This window comes from Taudactylus pleione, unplaced genomic scaffold (genome assembly GCF_031769625.1).
Source record: "Taudactylus pleione unplaced genomic scaffold, aTauple2 ptg000318l, whole genome shotgun sequence".
NCBI classification, from domain to species: domain Eukaryota; kingdom Metazoa; phylum Chordata; class Amphibia; order Anura; family Myobatrachidae; genus Taudactylus; species Taudactylus pleione.
In genome coordinates, this window is record NW_028284719.1 from 438686 (window position 1) to 454924 (window position 16239).

The 16239-nt window shown below is 45.2% G+C and overlaps 1 protein-coding gene across 3 annotated transcripts in view; it reads left to right on the plus strand.

The window, feature by feature from the left end:
• MMEL1 (membrane metalloendopeptidase like 1) overlaps positions 1–16239 on the plus strand; it is a 225961-nt gene that overhangs the window by 124727 nt on the left and 84995 nt on the right. For all 3 annotated transcript variants that reach the window (XM_088442865.1, XM_088442866.1, XM_088442864.1), the window contains exons 3-7: positions 4577–4612; positions 4860–5021; positions 6953–7033; positions 12714–12809; positions 13190–13308. In XM_088442865.1, the coding sequence (XP_088298991.1) occupies positions 4577–4612; positions 4860–5021; positions 6953–7033; positions 12714–12809; positions 13190–13308 (494 nt within the window). The remainder of the gene's footprint in view (positions 1–4576; positions 4613–4859; positions 5022–6952; positions 7034–12713; positions 12810–13189; positions 13309–16239) is intronic.

Sequence of the window (16239 nt, forward strand, 5' to 3'; positions counted from 1 at the left end):
TCTTCTGATGGTACTCAATGGTACTGAGCACCTGCACTTTTTTTTCCAGAAGCCTGTTATCGGTGGTATACTTTAATACTCCTTCCCGGGACTTGTATCACCAGACTAGTCCATTCCAGCTAGACTAGGGAGACAGTAACCTGGTCATATGACCTCTAGCAGTTTAGGGGAGTACTTGTCCCATTGTTCATAGAAAGATATAGTAGAAGAAAATGTCAAATCACAAAGTCAAAATGCAAGCTACAGATTTTATTTGTATTATTAATAACAAAATAAAATAAAAATAAAGTAGCATATGGTGTATAAAAGTAAGTACAAATATGTTAATGTTAAACAGGGATACTGGTGAATGATCAGAATAATATAACTGAAACAATATAAATCAGCGCATGCATACAGTATAAATGAAACAATATTGTTTCATTTATATTATTCAGATTTTATTTTGTTTGATTTTATTTAATTATTATTAATTTTTCTCGATTCATGCTATCTGAAATTTTATAATTATTGAGCCTTTCGGGGCATCGCTAATATTGTTCACACTTCATGAGCGCTGAATGAGTTTAGAAATACATTACAGTTCATTTGTTTTTAGGTTATGGGCAGTTGATTTGGCCAATGGTTTGTTGGCGTGCGAGTGGTTGGGGTTAGGGAATTTTAATACTTGTCAGTAATTCAGACTCTTTTGATGATAATCTGCCCACATCTCCGCCCTCATAATTTTTCTTTTAGGTTTTTTACAGATTCTACCGGTGGGAAAGAGCGGCTTACCAGTGGGCTAATTGTATGATAATTGGGTACACTCTCCTTTCAGTAAGGGCTGTTTGGCTGATACTGCCCTGCCAGGGGGTCAGTCACATCACCCTACCGGGAGGTATACCATACCCATAATATAATGGAAAGGTCAAGACCCTTGTGATAGACATCTATGGGCGTTCTGTTGCCTTGCTCTTAAACCCCCATTTTTTGCCTCCAATGCATGAGATAGTTACATTGGTTCCCCCTTTATCGCCTTTACCTCCAATTTCATTATATTTAGCTTTGGTTCTGAGCACCCTTTTTCTGCCATAGGTAACATTTATTTTTATCAATAAACATGATCTTTTGCGGCCAGTTTTCTGTAGCCCGGCGTTGTTATGGTACCTAATGGTTTAATAGTATTTATGACTGAAGCCTGTGACCATTATAAGCCATTAGGTGGTTTATTAGTGTGTTCCAGAAAATAGGGAGAGAAGAGTATAATATACAATAGGATACAGTATGAGGTGTGGTGGGGGGAGATATAAGCTGGTATAAGTATTGCTGGTGAAATTGTCCTTCTTTGAGAGGTGGGATTATGAGACACACAATTTTTTTACTTTGCCCAAGTGCGACAGAGAGAGATCATTCTGACCTGCACCTTCCAGGGCTACAGACGTGCTGTAGTCATGTACAGAGCACCAAACCTGAGCAACTGTGTGATAAAAATGTTTCTTTATTTGATATGTGACCTTTCTGAAAGCATCTAATGAGAAACATTGGCCCTCATTCAGAGCCGGACGCTCTGAGCAGAGCGCTCGCTCTGAATGAGGGCCGTCCTCCATAAAAATGGAGCGTCCTCCTGGACGCTCGTATAGCTGTGGGTCACCACCCACAGCTCATACGAGTGTGCAGGATGATGGTCGCGATGGTCTTGACAATCGCGACCATCGCCAGTGCGACCAGAAGCCTGTGGTCGGGGTTTTCGACCACAAGCCCTGGAGTGATTTTGGCTCTATCAGAGCCAAAATCACTCCCACTGACATCACTAGTGATGTCAGTGGGGCCGGCTTCTGACGGTAGGCGTTCCCTTGGGAACGCCTCCGTCTGGGAGGCACGCCCCCGGCACGCCCACCAAAGGGGGCGTGCTGTCAATCAACATCGACAGCACGCCCCCTTTGATCAGACACAACGAGCGAAGGAAAGTCCTTCGCTTGTCGCGCCTGGCGCATGCGCACGACGGAGCTCCCTCCGTCATGTGCATGCGCAGTGCACACCATCGACCCACTTGCGAGCGGACAGCCGCTTGCGAGTGGGTCTGAATCAGGCCCATTGTCTCTACTGTACAATTCATTTTAGTGGACAATGAGCATGTTTGTCAGGATGTAGATAATATGTAATCAAATCTTACTGGGACAAAGGTTATCAATTTTACACTCCTGTAATAAACTTACCAAGGGTATTAACTACCTAATAGGAACCAACAGGTGACAGGGTAAATTGGACCTTATAACTTTTTTATTTTTTAAATCATGTACAAGTACTGATGAGGAATTGAATAAAATGAAACATACTTTATATGCTGTATAAGAGCTGTGTTGTTCTATTGGAGATGTAGTCAGAACACCGATGTCCGGGAAGCTGTCTGACGGAATCCTGGCGTCGAAATCCCGATTTAGGACTAAAGATAGGCGTCTAAATCCAGATGCCTATTTTTACCCCGAGGACGGAATCCAGGCAGACTGCTTCCCGAATGAAGGTAAGCGGGGACAAGGTTAGCATTAGCCGCGCGGGAGGTGGGGGTAGGTTTAGCCATCCCCGGGGGAAATAAGGGTTAGGCACCCCCCGGGAAGGGTTAGGGTTAGGCTATTCAGCTGGCGGGATTTCATATTGGTGTATTGGGGATGCGGTCATAATGCTGACCGCGGGGATTCCGGCGTTCAGAATGCCAGTGCCGGAATCCCCACACTTATCAGATACCTGATGCCGGCAACCTGCCTGCCAGGATCCCAAAGGTAAGTACTGTGGTTAGGGGGAGGGTTAGGGTTAGGCACCAGGGGGGGAGATGTTGCCCAAATCAACCAATCAGATTCTAGCTATTATTGTCTAGAAGGTGCTAGTTAAATGTTAAGTAGAATCTGATTGGTTGCTATGGGCAACAACTACACTACTAAAAACTCTCTCTTTAGTAAATTTACCCATAGAATGAAACTTGATCCTGGGATGTCCTGGAATGAGCTGTACCCTGGGTAGTAGATCCCCTCTATATATCAGTTATTTCCAGTGCAAGTTTGTGGGAATATTCTAAACAGTATCAAGAGAGTGAGCAAACAGCACATAAACCGTTCACTAAAGTAATAACAGACAAATGCTTCTTACAGGATTTCACTTACTTTTAAAAGAAAACTGCAATTTCTACACCACTTTTAAAATGCTTAAGGCTCATACACTCTATACGATGAGCTGTATGAATGATATTGGTGAAAAATTTCCCTTGAACTTTTTGTGGTGCAGGACAAACAATATTGGGTCTACACACTGAGGGGCCTATTCATCATACCTAAAATATCGAGGGAGGTAATTAGGTTTAGAACTCGCATGTTCTACCTAATTACCGGAGGAATTCATCATTCCTCCTCCCTATAACTATTCCGAAAAGAACATAATTTTCGGAATTTGATGAATACCATAATTTCCATATCCCCATACTAATGTATGGGGAGTGTGGAAATTAACGCAGGGGAGCTTAGCAAGGAGATATCAGTGATATCTCCTGTGCTAAGTGGCTTCATGAATACTAAAATAACGTTATTTAAGGAAAATGTCCTTAAAAACGTTATTTTAGTGTTGATGAATAGGCCCCTGAAAGAGATTTTTAAAGATATCTTTCAGTGAAGTCATCCTGCCCCAGCTGTGAACAGGTAATTCTTGACGATATTGTCAGATTGGCCTGAATGTACGGATGACAAAAGACATAGGCCCTCATTCAGAGCCGGATGCTCTGAGCAGAGCGCTCGCTCTGAATGAGGGCCGTCCTCCATAAAAATGGAGCGTCCTCCTGGACGCTCGTATAGCTGTGGGTCACCACCCACAGCACATACGAGCGTGCAGGATGATGGTCGCGATGGTCTTGACCATCGCGACCATCGCCAGTGCGACCAGAAGCCTGTGGTCGGGTTTTTCGACCACAAGCCCTGGAGTGATTTTGGCTCTATCAGAGCCAAAATCACTCCCACTGACATCACTAGTGATGTCAGTGGGGCCGGCTTCTGACGGTAGGCGTTCCCTTGGGAACGCCTCCGTCTGGCAGGCACGCCCCCGGCACGCCCACCAAAGGGGGCGTGCTGTCAATCAACATCGACAGCACGCCCCCTTTGATCAGACACAACGAGCGAAGGAAAGTCCTTCGCTCGTCGCGTCTGGCGCATGCGCACGACAGAGTTCCCTCCGTCGTGCGCATGCGCAGTGCACACCATCGACCCACTTGCGAGCGGACAGCCGCTTGCGAGTGGGTCTGAATGAGGCCCATTGTTAACGACCTGTGGGATTGTGCATTGTTGGTCATTCACTGCATATACACTGAACGATATGAACGATATATCGTGGAACGATATCGTTATCGTCCATAGCGTTCATTAAAATCGTCTAGTATGCGGCATTAGTTATAGAATTGCTTCAGTACTTGGTACTATAAATGCACCAAATCTTTCTTCCAATGATACTATATATTATATAACTTTAATGTGCATTATTTGGTGAAAATGTATTTATTTACTTGGCATACACAATTTTCCAAGTCTAAATTTAATAACATTTTTATTGTTCTTTTATACAGAGACTGTATGCACAACAACTGGATGCGTTACCGCAGGTATGATATTGTGATATTGTGTTTTGGCATTTTTTCGTTTATTTTGTAAGGTATTGTTTTGGTATTGAACTGAGTTGATACACGACACAGTTTTTGTATATAGCTATATGTAGAGGACAGGTTATGTTTTATTCCGGAGTGGGGGCGGGATCATATTGAGTTGCATGTAAATTATTAATTAAATAGAAGTCACCAGGAAGTACTTAATAGGTTTAGTTTCTTACTTTTTATTTTTTTTTCCCATCAGCTGCAAGAATTATTCAGAATATGGACCCAACCATAGAGCCTTGCAGTGATTTCTATCAATATGCCTGTGGTGGTTGGTTAAATAAGCATGTTATCCCAGAGACCAGTTCCCGTTACAGCATCTTTGACATTCTTCGGGATGAGATGGAGATTATTTTAAAGGGTAAGACAACTATTTTGCTCATACATGAAGATCTGTAGCCCGTCCTCCTGAGACCCAGATGTGAGCCAAATGTCTCATTTCTGGGGCACTAGTGACTGGGACTGGTGTACGTATCTTTCACCAGCATGCAATATGATGGAATGTTAAGCCCAAGATATCAGTTACATGCATCAAAATTCTGGAAATTCTAACTATGGGCAACTTGCAAAAGAAGGGCTAACTCATAGTGTAGAGATACCTGGCCCACAGGAGCTCATCCAGGTGTTACGGTTGTCACCCACGATACCAGCTTCTTATACTATGCACTCCTTTAATGTATTATTATGTATTACTATTAATATCTTTCATATGGCACCACAAGGGTTCTCTAGCAGGGAACATAGAAGGGGATGTAAGTGACATCCCGACAGTTGGGTACCGATGCTCAGAATACTGACGCCGGACTCCCGATAGCAGTCGGAATCCTGGCACCAGAATCCCGACAGCTGGCATCCTGGTTAGTATTGGGGTTAGGTTTAGGGTTAAGGTAAGGCACTGGAGGAAGGGTTAGGCTGTGAGGGGGAGGGTTAGCATTAGGCTGTGGGGAAAAAGATTAGGGTTGGGCTGGGGGGGGGTTAGAGTTAGGCTGCGGGAAAGTGGGTGAGGGTTGGGGATTAGCGTTAGTCAACTTACCTTTGGGCATCTGGATTCTGTCTTTATGGATGCTGCTATTGATATTTTGACCTCTGGGATCCCGTATGCGTCCCCATAGAAGGTAACATACAATAAATTTACCTAAGTTCATCTGACAGTTACATATTTACATAGTAACATAATTGCAACTTGCAAAATACACATTTAGGTAGAAGACAATAGGAGAGAGGACCCTGCGTGTGTGAGCTTACATCGAACAGGGGATATGGGCAGACACAAAGAGGGAGAGGTGAGCAGAGCTGAGGGAAGCAGAGGGTAGATAGATCAGAGGAGGGGAGGTCGGGCAGAATGAAAAAGATGAGCTTGAAGATCATGAATTATAGGCTGGGAGGCTGGATGGATATCCCATAAGACGTCCATTTGCTAAGCATCGGACGGAGATAAAGTGAACGAAGATAAAGTTCAAGCCAATCAGCTCCTAACTGCCACATCACAGGCTGTATTTGAAAAATGAGTTAGGAGCTGGTTGCCTGGTACTTTATCTCCGTTCACTTTATTGGCATCCAAGGCTTAGTACATAGACCCCTTAGCATGGCGTATAACTCCAGAGTCATTGGCAGAGTGGAATGGGAATGATGCCGGAGGTGTGCTGGAAGAGGAAGAGTGGTTGATGGCTTTCAAGATGAGTGAGAGGAGTTTGAACTTGATTCTGTATAAAACGGGGGTCAGTGGAGCGCCTGGAAGAGGTGGAGCGGTGAGGGAGGAAATGAGGCAGGCAGCTGTGTTGTAGAACATAATATGGGCAAAGTAAGCATTCGATAGGCCAAAGAGGTTACAATAATCTAGACGAGAGAGGATAAGGACATGAATGACAGTTTTAGAAGCTTCCAGGGGGAGAAAGGATTAGATTCTGGAAAAAATATTACAGCAGTAGAATTGTGAAAGCGATACAATGTGGAAGGTGAAGGAGAGGACAGAGTAGAGGTAGATATTGTCAGTGGAGAGGATGAGGGGGACAGGAGAAGGAACCTTGGAAAGTGGAAAGACAATGACTTCAGTTTTAGTGTCGTTAGGTTTAAGGAACAAATGGGTCATAGAAGAGGAGATGTCCAGCAGTCAGCTGGAGATACTGGAGAGGATGGGATGGCCAGGGTCAGAGGAAGAGAGGATAAATCAGTGTCATCTGCCTAAGGATGGTATGGAAGGTGCTGATGAGCTCAACAAGAGCAGAAGATGGTAATATAAAGTAACCATGCTTTAATATTGTAAACATTTTTGTTGTTGTACTGTTTTTTAAGGTTTACTAGAGATGCCAGACCAGGATGACCGTGATGCCTTTAAAAAAGCCAAAACATTATATAAGTCCTGCATGAATGAAAGTAAGTAAAGTGCAAATAAATAGCCCTCAGTAAATCAAGTTCTCCAATGGATGTGTGATTCGCACCAGGAACTGCAAGAGAGAGAGAGAGAGAGAGAGAGACGGCAGCGACAGGGAATCATCAGGCCCATAGCAACATTTGTTGTAGTGTCCAGTGATTCCAACTAGGGATGTGCAGGCTTGGATAGGTTCGAGTTTGCACGTGGAGTTCGGATTTTTCCCTCCAAAAAAACGGAACTCAGAAAGAGGCAAAACGTCATCTTGCACGGACAAACATCATCATTCCTGGAAAGTCCAGGAATGATGATGTTCGTCCGTGCAAGATGACGTTTTGCCTCTTTCTGAGTTCCGTTTTTTTGGAGGGAAAAATCCGAACTCCACGTGCAAACTCGAACCTATCCGAGCCTGCACATCCCTAATTCCAACACATCTCTGGAGGCCCCTTCCGTTCCTTTCATGCACCGCCCCCGGTATGGTCTGCCATGCATGCTCAGGGCTCTCTGGGTCCTCACTGCTCTTTCTCCTGCCCCAGCCATTGACACCACTCGCCTATACACCCCGCTGCGGCAGACGTAATACCACCACTGTGGCTGTAAATGCAAACAATTATTTTTTGTCATTATTTTTCATTGCAAATTTATCAAAAATATCACAGCAGCGATCACTTTGCTTCTAACAATATATAGTTTGTACCTATGCCGACTTACTTTCCACACTGGTTATATTTCCCACCATGATCAGGGAGTTTGCAGCTGTTACAATTCAAACATATGTTTTAGTTTGAGTAAAGAGTCAATTTCCATATATGTGTCTATTCCGTGTCATCATTTTTGTTTGAAGTCCAGATCTCTTCTTCATGGCACTCCTTTCTAAGATACATCTGTCTTTACTTGCTTTCAGCAAAACTGCAGCCGGTTACATTATAGCTGCCAATGTGTCGTTTTGTTAGGCAGTGTTCCATCATTGTAGACTGTCATACAACATACTGTAGACTAGGGATGTGTGGGTCCGACACCAACCGAATGTTGGGGTTCTGAGTCGAACAGAGTGCCTGATTCAGGGCCGGACGCTTTGACATGAGTGCTCGCTCTGAATCAGGGCCCTCCTACCTAAAACTGGAGCAGCCTCCTGGCCGCTCGCATAGCTGTGGGTGACCACCCACAGCTTATGCGAGCGGCCAAAAAGATGGTCGCGATGGTCAAGACCTTCGCGACCATCGGGCTTGCGACGAGACCCTGCGGTAGGGTCTCGCTGCTGCAAGCCCAGGAGTGCTTTTGGCTCTATCAGAGCCAAAAGCACTCCCACTGACATCACTAGTGATGTCAGTGGGGCCGGACCCAGACGGCAGGCGTTCCCATGGGAACGCCTCTGTCTGGGCAGCAACGCCCCCGGCACGCCCACCAAAGGGGGCATGCTGTCACTCACCATCGACAGCATGCCCCCTTTGGTGCGAGACCCATAGCGATGGCTGGCCGTCGTTATGCGGGTCTCGCGCATGCGCACGACGGAGCTCCCTCCGTCGTGCGCATGCGCACTAGGGCATCATCGACCCGCTTGCGAGCGCTCAGGCCCAGAGTCCAAGTTCAGATCTTCTCGCATAAACGAAACTCGGGTCTATAACAGAACTCGGGTTTTGGATTGCTTGCTAACAAGTCACAATGGCGACATTTTTGCTGTTTTTTTTTTTTTTTTAAATACAGATCCAAAACCAAAACACGTGAGGGTGGTTTTGCAAAACCAATACAAAAGATGAATCTGGATCCAAAACCAGAACACGGGGGTCAGTGCACATCACAACTGTAGACAGTGCGCCTAGACTTTTCTTTACAGGTGCTAATATAATATATAATTATTGATGCAACAATAATTGGCTAACATAATAATTTATTGTCCTAATAATAATAATAATTCAGAGAAGAGCTACTAAAATGTTATATGTGAGGTTTCACGAGTTTATGACAGTGATAGGAAACATGTTACAGAAGTGTTACATGCTATAATAGAACAGGAAGGGACTGGGGGGGTAAGTAGTCAGGAAGCCGGTGGTCAAAATGGCGGCCGCCGGCTTCCAGACAGTGAAATCCCGGCATGGGACTATGATAGGCATCTAAAAAATTATGCCTATCATTAGCCCCACGCCGAAATCCCGATGCCCGGCAAACCCATCGTAGGTAAGCCGGGCGCCGGGAGTGGATAGCCGCGGGGGGGAGGGTTAGGTTTAGGGTCTGCCAGGGGGAGTTAGGGTTAGGCACCCCCCTGGGAGGGTTAGGCTAGGGGAAGGGGGGCTTGGGCACTCCCCGGGAGGGTTAGGTTTAGGGTGCGAGGTGGGGGGGTTAGGTTTAGGCACTTCCGGGGGGGTGGTGTTAGGGTTAGTCCCCAGGGAGGGAGGTTAGGGTTAGGGGGGGAGAGGGTTAGGGATAGCCTTTTTACTTACCCTGTCGGGATCTCCATACGTCGGCCTTCCGGCGTCGATATTTCATCCGCCAGGGGTGATGTCCGGCGTTATAACATGCAATTCCATTGGGGGTGCAGGTGAAGCCATTGCACATCGTTAGCCTAACACAGTGGTTCTCAAACTCAGTCCTCGGGACCCCAAACAGTTCATGTTTTCCAGGTCAGGTGCACAGGTGTATTCATTACTAAAAGACACATGTTAAAAGATCCAGAGGTTGAGCTAATTATTTCACTTGTGATTCTTCTGAGGAGGTCTGGAAAACATGCACTGTTTGGGATTCTGAGAACCGAGTTGGACAACCTGTGGCTTAACATGTTCAGAGAGGAAGGGAGAGGAGAGGTGGCTTCTGTAGCAGAATACTAGTAGATGTTATCAGATTTGTTTTATTTTATTTTAATTTATTTAAAAAAGGGAACATATGGAACAACCATAAATTATTTGAACATAACTAATGATCCGAATCTGGATGTATGAAAAATTGCAATTTACAAACCTCAATTGCATATATGTAATTTTGTGTGTTTTTTAAAAGTGTGTAATTTATGTTATAAACTACACATCAGAACATATGTTATCGAGATCGGTATGATTTACCGCCGGCCGCAAAGCCGACAGTTCAAATCCCGACAGCGGAAGCCCGGCAGAGGTGAAGATCCCAACTGCGCTAATGGTAAGTATAAACTAACCTAAACCCCCCCCCCTAACCCTCCCTTAGGGGTGCCTAACCCTCCTGGGGGAGCTGCCTAACCCTAAGTCCTCTAGGGAGCCCCTAACCTAACCCGCCCCCCTCACAGCTGTCCGCACCCAGTGCCCGGCATACCTTCGATCGGGATGCCAGGCGCCGGGCTCCCGGCCTAGGTAAAATGACAGGCGTCGGGATTTCAATGCCTGTCATTAGACCCTTGCCGGGATTAGACTGTCGGGATGCCGACTGTCGATATTTAGACCGTCGGCATTCCGACTGAATACTGTTTTAAAACCAGCAGGTCGGTAACTGCACTGATGGTTTTGCAGCCTGGGATCCAAACTCTCCGTCCATTGGTGGGGCAGCGCTTTGCAAAATTGCACGGTGCGAAAACCAATAGGAAATCAGAACAAGAGGCACCCATTTTTTAGGCATGGTTCTCATTGGCCATAGTGCTGACATTGCATGCATTTTGTGTATGATCAGTAATAAAATATTAAATGCTTCGCTAACTACTTACAATTTCCAGAAGACTTAATTAGTAGAATTCTATACTAGTATTTTCATAATTCAGTCACTTCCATTCATTCCAATTGATTTGTACACTGAAGTGCTGCCAAAAGTCATGGGATAGCAGTATGTAAAGTTAATGGTAGATGGCGTCACCATTCTGTGATGTCTTGGAAATGCCTAGACCTGCTTCAGTTGTAATCTAACATCTCGTGAGTCACTTTAAACACCGGCTAGGCTGCTCATGGCGTCAATTATCGGAGTTCGAATGGGGCATGATAGTGGGTGCCCGATGTATGCGGACATTCAACATTCCTCATTCTACGGTGTCACATGTGTACCAGGAATACCTCATGTAAGGCATTACCACCCACCATGGACAGCACAGTGGCTGACCATGGGTGCTTAAAGATTGTGACTAGCGGCATCTGCCCAAAATTGTCTGTGCTAACAGACGAGCCACACTGGCTCAAATCACATCCACATTCAATGCAGGTGGTACAAAACGCATATCCAGCAGGTCACTGGTCAGTGCAGCGTTCTTCATCTTCCATGGGATATGGGAGAAGACCCACAAGAGTGACCCTGTTAACACTATGACACTGGACTCAGTGCCTCACCTGGGCTCATGACATCACTAATTGGACCCTGGAAAACAAGCAACATCTGGCATTGTCCAATGAGTCACAGTTCCAGTAGTTTCAGGCTGATGGTAGGGTTCAGGTGTGGCGTAGACCCCATGAGGCCATGGACCCCGGTTGTCAACAAGGCACTGTTCAGGCTTGTGGCAGATCCATAATGGTCTTCTCACCTGAACAAGTCATTAACAGGTAACCGTTACATTGCATTGCTGGATGACCATTTGCAGACATACATAGATTTCATGTACCTCCACAACAATGGATTATTCCAGCATGATCATGTCATTGGTTCCAAGTTGTTCAGAGTTGGATCGATGAACATTCTATAGAGTTCCACTTCCTACTAATGGTGTGGCCACCATGTTCACCCAAAATGACCACAATCGAGCATTGTGGTGGAGAGGTCCATTTGCACCCAAGATCCTGCAGCTACAAATCAGGGAGTTGTGTGAAGCGATCCAGATGGCATGGGTCAACTTCTCTCCAGAGGTCTTCCGTCCACTTTTGGAATTGATGCCACATCAAGTTGCTGCCCTTCGCCGGGCTAGAGTGGGTCCTACACAATACTAGATATGTATCCCATGACTCTTGGCACTTCAGTGTATTTACAACATAACTTAAAAGGAAAAAATTCTGTTCAAAATAGTGTCTTACCATTTATTAAAATGATTAAAACAATTAAGAAACATATTCGGAAGTCAACAATAAAGTCACTTGTCACAAATGAACAAGAGCAATAGTGGTGCCTCTAGTTTGTTCTATGTAATTACCAGCTTTATCATGGCAGTGTGCATTAATAAACAACTTCCTTATTTGATCCAGGCCTCACTCCTGTACAAACAATCCTTAACCAAGCACTACGCATTTCACCACTCAGTAACTATGTCAAGGGTAAACACAATCTTTATGGTACTGTACACAATCAAACAACATGAAATTTCAAGTAATTTGCTTTTTTACCCTTGGAACTTTCTGGGATCCTAGCAAATTGATTAACGGCAATATGTTGAATATTGGTTGGTCCCATAGAATGGCTGCCTTCACTGTGTGTAAGTGACAGGAATAGCTTCACTGAATGTGCTGTTGTGTGGTCCTATTATAACGCAGCTGGTTGAACGTGAGCATGTTCCATAGTAACCTATGGTTTCCAAAAAAAAAGGACTCTTTTAACATAATACTGAAGACAGTATGCATAGTTTATTTTAGGATCTCCTCACAGCTTTTGGGTCAATATTTGCATAGCTTTTGTACTTTAGACCATTGCATATGGTTTGTTTTGTTTATTATATAAACAAAAACCTTGATATACTGTATATTACCAATTATTGTGACCATGTGAAATGATACTATTTATTTTTTTATTATTGTTGATTATTATGTTTGCTTCCAGGTCTGATTGAGCAGAGAGATGCATTACCTCTTTTAGAACTTTTACCTCTAGTTGGAGAGTGGCCAGTGGCTTATGCAGATTGGAACCTCACCAAAGGTAATGCTCAGCTCATTGCTCTTTCCAAACAACAATAACCTTGTCCAAATACTATTTATCATGGCTGAGGGGATGAAGTCAATCCAATTACGGGGCACGTCTTCTGAGACCGGACAAATGTTCCACCAGGGATTCGAGCCTGACTAAATCGAACACAGCTCAACTGCCTTATTTAGCTGCTAAAATGTAGTCAAATACAATGAGGCACCTAAAATTGGGTTCTGTTTGTACACAAGGTTTCTGCTCATTTGTTTGGCTGTAATAGAAGTGAAAGTGCCTTAGAAAAACAAATGGAAGTTTTTGTCATGATCAAGTTATCAGCAGGGGCTTTGTGCAGTTTATCATTCTTTCTGAATGGCCTCTCACTTTTGTTTTCTTAGAGCCCCATTGGAGTTTGGAAGAAAAACTGTCCCTTCTGAACTACAGATTCAACAAAAGGGTCCTCGTTGATATATTTGTGTGGAATGACGACCGGGAGTCAAGCAAGCACATCATTTATGTATAAAGATTAGTAATTATTTTACTCTCAGTAACAAGTTTACTTATCTGGTCTTCCTGTCTCCCACCTCTCTCCGTTCCAATCTGTCCTCAGTGCTGCTGCCCGGCTTATACTCCTCTCCAAACTCATTACATCTGCCTTCCCTCTCCTACAAGACCTACACTGGCTCCCCTTCCCCTTTAGAACCCAATTCAAGCTTCGCTCAGTTACAAAGCCCTCACCCCATCCTCTCCTATTTACATCTCTGACCTTATCTTCCATCACACTCCTGCCCGCCCACTTTGGTCCATGAACAAATGCTGCCTCTCCTCCCAACTGATTACTTCCTCCCACTCTCGCCTCCAAGATGTTGCCCGTGCTACTCCCTACCACTGGAACTCTCTCCCTCCCTCTATCAGACTTTACCACCTCTCTTTCAAAAGGGCCCTGAAGACCCACTTCTTACTCAAAGCTACATGCTCCATGTTCCTTGCTCACTGTCTCTCCCCTCTGTGTCACCCCTGTCTATCTCCCACTCCCCTTTAGAATGTAAGCTCTCATGAGCAGGGTCCTCTTCCCTCATGCGCTTTTCCAAACTTAAACCATCATCACCTTCACAGTGCCAACAACAGCACCAATCCTGAAGTTGGGTAAACATTAGATGATAAACTGGACGATATGACGATTTTAGACGAATTGGAACGACAAGTCGTCCACATCGCCTAGTGTGTATGCACTATTGCGCGCTCCCGCGTGTCATCAGCAACGTCGTGTGATTGGCCGTACTGCACAGTCAATCACACGATGTGCGGTGTAGTACATATTAATTCATTGATGGACGGAACAAGTGATCATTCCATCTTTCATTAAATCTTCTAGTGTGTACCGGCAATCTTGCATGGTCCGGGGCGAAGTTAATCGCCCTGACCACCGGTAAGATTGCCGGGTCATTTAATATGTACCCAGCTTAAGGGTTTGCCAGCCCTGCTGCTTATGTGGGTACTATCACTGTTGATGCAGCAATGTTTATAAACCTTGGCCAAGTTCTACAATGTTTTGTAAAGAAAGGAACTTTTTACTTGTTCTGTTCACAGCGTCTCCGTGCACGTACTCTACGCCACAGACCCCCTGTGGCGGCATATAAATAAATGATACAGGGCCAGATTCAGTGTTGTATGCTATTTGCGCAATTATGCCGATGCCGCAGGAGGCGTCATGAGTAATTAGATGCCTCTTGCCATCTTCTGTGATTCGCTGCTGCGTCCAAGGAGGCAGACATCGGATCACTTGCGTGATAATTGGCCAACACTGAATAACCTTCAGGTTCCTCAAGATGGTCATGCAATTCATGCGTCTGGGGCCAGCGAACCTCTGCCAGAAGACGCAGACATTGGCCTCAAACGGAGCCACCGTGCCCTCGTTTTCTGGGGCACTGGCCCCCGCCGCTGAATTGTCCACCCAAAGAGCCGCAGCTTCTGTGTCGCAGACACAGAACAGCACATGCATAGTAGAGATCCCGCACATGCGCCAATCAGCGACCATCGGAGTTGTACGGAAACCATCAGGTTTGCTTTCAACACTGAATCAGGCCCCAAAATAATAATAATTAACTAAAATGCAATTGGGCTGTATTTAGCTTGTGGACAACTATACACAGCATTGTTCAGGGAATAGACATTTTTAAGTTACTTGTAATTTTGTCTTTTTTTTTTCTTTTTCTTCTTTTTGCAACCTACTGAATATTTTAGTATTTAAATTAAAATAAAGATTTTTCAAAATCCTGATGCTACCTCTTTATTGGTCTCTTAAATCCATAGGGAACTTTCGGTCTTCGGTTTTGAATGGCTGCGACTGTAGTGAAAACAAAAGTAAACCCTAAAATAATTTATTTATTAACAGCAATTTATATAGCACACACATTTTCAGTAGCGCTGTATAGAGACTATTACAGGCATTCACATACTGTACGTCCTGCCCCAGTTGAGCTTACAGTCTAAAGCTGGGTACACACTGGCCGGTGTGTACAGACGATATGTCTGTGAACAACATTGTTTACAGACATATCGCATTGGCTGTGCTGCACAGCCAATGAAGAGATATGTCTGCAGACATATCGGCAAGTGTGTGCGGGCGATCAGCCGATCGCCCGTACACTGGCGTGCAGAGAGGGGGGGGGAGCCGCGAGCGGGTACTACTTACCCGACTCCGGCACAGCTCCCCATCCACGGCAGCCCAGCACACGCTGCACTGAGAGACTGTCCTAAAGCTAAAGCAGCAGCCCGAGCAGTCTCCTACGCCAAAGGGGGGAGTGATCACGCTGATCGCGCCCGCCATTGGCTGTGCACCGGGCTGAGGGGCACACAGCTCCTCCCTCCCCAGCGTCGCAAATGTTTTTTTTTTCGAAGGGGTCATGGCCACGCAGTCAGTGATTAGGCCGCACCCCCCACACGCCCTCCCAGCCGCCGAGATGATGGTCGTTAAGAGTGTATGAACGACCATCATCTGCAGATATATCTTTCAGGTGTGTACCCACCTTAAGGGGTCTTTTTACTAATCTGTGTTAGGAGATAAAGTGAACAGTGATAAGGTACCAGCCAATCAGCTCCTAACTGCCATGTCACAGGCTGTGTTTGAAAAACGGCAGTTAGGAGCTGATTGGCTGGTACCTTATCACTGTTCACTTTATCACCTAATACAGCTTAGGAAATATAGGTGTTTATTTACTATCACACAGACACACACACTAGGTGGGAGTGTGGGATGGAAACCGGGGCACTAGGAGGAAACCCACGCAAATATGGGGAAAGCGTACAGACACACAGATTGGCCATGATCGGGAATTGGACTCAAGGCCTCAGTGAAGTGAAACAGTAATGCTAACCACTACACTAGTCGTGGAGCCAAGACTTGCTACTTGAGGAGCAATGACACAGATGAATGATAGGGTCAATA